The following is a 2,865-nucleotide window of genomic DNA, read 5'->3' on the forward strand; positions in this document are numbered from 1 at the left end:
CCATGGTCTATTCATGTTGTTTTTTATATATAATCTGAACTGTCGTGGTCCACCAAGTAGCAGATATTTATAAAGTCAAAGTGCATGCTCAAAAAAATTAAAAGTGCCCCTATTTCAGTATAATTTTTCTTCCACCGCAGCCAGCCTCTGCTACTCTGTGACTGGGAGTCCAGAGTTCGAGTCCAGGGGCAGGGAGCGTTCTCCGTGGCTTCCAGTTTTGCAAACGAGTCCTTGGCACCGCCTCCCAGCCACGATCCCTCTGTCCCGAGATTTCCAAGGAAGAGCAAAACATTGGCAAAGGGGGCATTAAGGCAGCTGTGTCCTGTCCACATAGATATGCTGCTTCGGGGACTTGTCGCACGTGGGGAACACGATGGTGGCATACTCGGTCTTCTCCACCGGAGGGCGCTTCGGCGGGGCTTTGGTGGCGAATTCCAGGATTCCGTAATCCACCGTGAAGACGTTTTCCACAGGGGGCTCTTCTTCCTGCAAAGATAGGAAGAGAAGAAGGTCCCCATGGAGTTGCACAAGAACTGCGTGAATTATTTAAGAAAGGAATTTGGGGTGGATTTTTGGCACAGTGGGGGAGCAGCTGCTTGGCAACACAGATGGTCTCCGTTCCAATCCCCGGCGTCTCCAGTTAAGGATCTGGTTTTGTGAATGACCTCTGCCTGAGATGCCCTGGCATGCAGCTGCCTGCCCGAGTTGGTAGTGCTAACCTGAATAGGTCAACTGTTTGACTCAGTATAAGGCAATCGTTTGTGTGGAATTTCATACGAAGGATTAGACGCGGGAGTGGAAAAAATAAACTATCACTATATCTAATCCTGGACCCAACCTCCTCTGAATACTGAATACTGAATCCGGATACTGAAACCCACAAATTGGGGCCATGGAGAGAAAAGGGCAATTTCTTGATGAACTTGGGGGAAGTCACCCAGGTTTGCAGAAAAATCTGATAAGTTTTTTTAAAAGGAGGAGGGTTTACATCTTCCCAAACCTGAGGAACACTTAACAGTAATAGGGAGGGCAGAAGTACGTGGCCAAGAACATGCATCTTGTCACAGCTGGAGTCAAGGTTCTCCAGTGGAGCTCCCAGTAACAGAAGCAGTGTATCTCAGGGCATCAGACACTGGGCACAAATGGGCAGGGGAGGATGGTCCCTTATGTCCTGAGTAGCTGACTAGGTGTTCTTGGAGTCAAGCAGCTGGAACAGAGGTCATCCCCAAAACGGCCCTGCAATCTAAAGTCTTGCCTCTCTCCTGCTTCCTAATGTTGCCGACAGACGCCATGCAGCAAAGCTTTGAGCAAAAGGAAACTCACCAGGGGGGCCATTTCAGCACGCCGCGTCCGTTCCCCTGCAAAACAAAAATTGAATGTTGAAGCAACATGATCCCATGGCAGTAAAACATCTCATCAGCATTGCAGCATTGGTATGGCTTTCTCTCTCTCTATGGTTTTATGATTCAGGTCTTTTTAGAAAGTGGGAGGGACCAGGTGGGGCTTCACGTAAAGGCTCAACATTGCCTGTTCAGTCCTCAGGCACAGGTGGGTGCTGGTGAACACGAGGGTCACCAGGTCCTTCCTGGCCAGGCAGACCCCCCTGCAAGGGAAGGAGCCGAGCAGTACGGAAGAGATACCCTGATGCGTACCTTTTCCCCTCCTGACAGCCTTAAAGAGCACGAAGGCCAGGAAGGCCAGGCCCAGAATCAGTCCAGCCCCACCAACAATGAGAGCGAGGGGGACTTCTTTGACGCTCCGTCTCCCTTTCTCCTCCTCTTCTTCTTCCTGTAGGGCAGGCTCCGCTGTAGTGCTGGCTTTTTCTGGGGGAGAGAAGCAGAAAGCGGGCAGTTAGGTCCGAAACTTTCATCGCAGTACCGAACCCCGTTGGAAATCACGCCCTGCTTCCCAGAGACAAGAAAGAGACAATTTCTGGATGGCTTTCTCAAGACAGCTGGGGAGAGAACGGTAACTGCCCCTGTTTCTCTTGGATTCTTTACACGTACAGGTCCAGCAGGTGCATCAGCAGGCAAGTGGTCACGGGGGACCGTCCCCCGCAAACAAGGGCAGCAACCTTTCAGCCATTTTTCCCAGGATGCCCCCTCTATTCATCCCAAGGACGACCATCCCTTCCAGGCAAAAAAGGAAACCGCCCTCCGAAAGTCCTCTTTTAAGTTGTCCCCAACTGAACTAGCTGAAGAACACACTGACAAACAAACAACAGGAGGAAGAAGAAATGCGAAACTCAGCAGAGGTGAAACTTGAGTAATTGATTCCACTTCTTCATGGGTGAAGTCACGAGCAGGTACTTTCCCGTGTGGTTTCTTTTCCTAACTGACTTTTCGGAAAACTTTCTATCTATTACATTTCCCCCCCTTAAATCCTGCCTTTGTCGAAGGAACTTGGGGAAACAAAGAAAGTTTCCCTCACCTCTATAGAGCCCTCACAACAGCCCTGTGAGGTTGGCCACCCAGAGTGCTAAGATAAGGTCTCTCAGAGAACTTCGGGGCTGAGTGAAGATATGAGTCTGGACACCCCTTGGCCTAGTGCTGAACTCTGGCCACTGGTGCCTCGATAACAAACTACGCAGGAAGAACCAAGTCTGAGCCCAGCCAGGCATGCGCATGAAAGCTTAGACCCAGGATTAAACTCTGCTGATCTTTAAAGTGCCACTAGACTGAACGTTGTTCTGATGCTTCAGACCTGCATGATGACCCCCCTGAATTTATTAGCCTTTCTCAACCTTTTATGCTTTAGGATGCTTTAGGATGCTTAGGGCTGATCCCTAAGCCCCTCATTGGACATTTTGGGAGGGGGGGGACAGGTTGAGATGACCTTCTGTGACATGACCACCCATTAAATGTT

General features: G+C 50.1%; 1 protein-coding gene across 1 annotated transcript in view; it reads right to left on the bottom strand.

The window, feature by feature from the left end:
• Positions 1 to 306: 306 nt before the first annotated feature.
• Positions 307 to 2,865, bottom strand: part of PDCD1 (programmed cell death 1) — a 7,934-nt gene continuing 5,375 nt past the window's right edge. The window contains exons 3-5 of the mRNA XM_077347911.1: positions 1,653 to 1,823; positions 1,324 to 1,358; positions 307 to 486 (exon numbers count right to left, since the gene is read on the bottom strand). Of these exons, the coding sequence (XP_077204026.1) occupies positions 307 to 486; positions 1,324 to 1,358; positions 1,653 to 1,823 (386 nt within the window). The remainder of the gene's footprint in view (positions 487 to 1,323; positions 1,359 to 1,652; positions 1,824 to 2,865) is intronic.

The sequence above is a fragment of the Paroedura picta genome, chromosome 8, assembly GCF_049243985.1.
Source record: "Paroedura picta isolate Pp20150507F chromosome 8, Ppicta_v3.0, whole genome shotgun sequence".
Lineage (NCBI taxonomy): Eukaryota > Metazoa > Chordata > Lepidosauria > Squamata > Gekkonidae > Paroedura > Paroedura picta.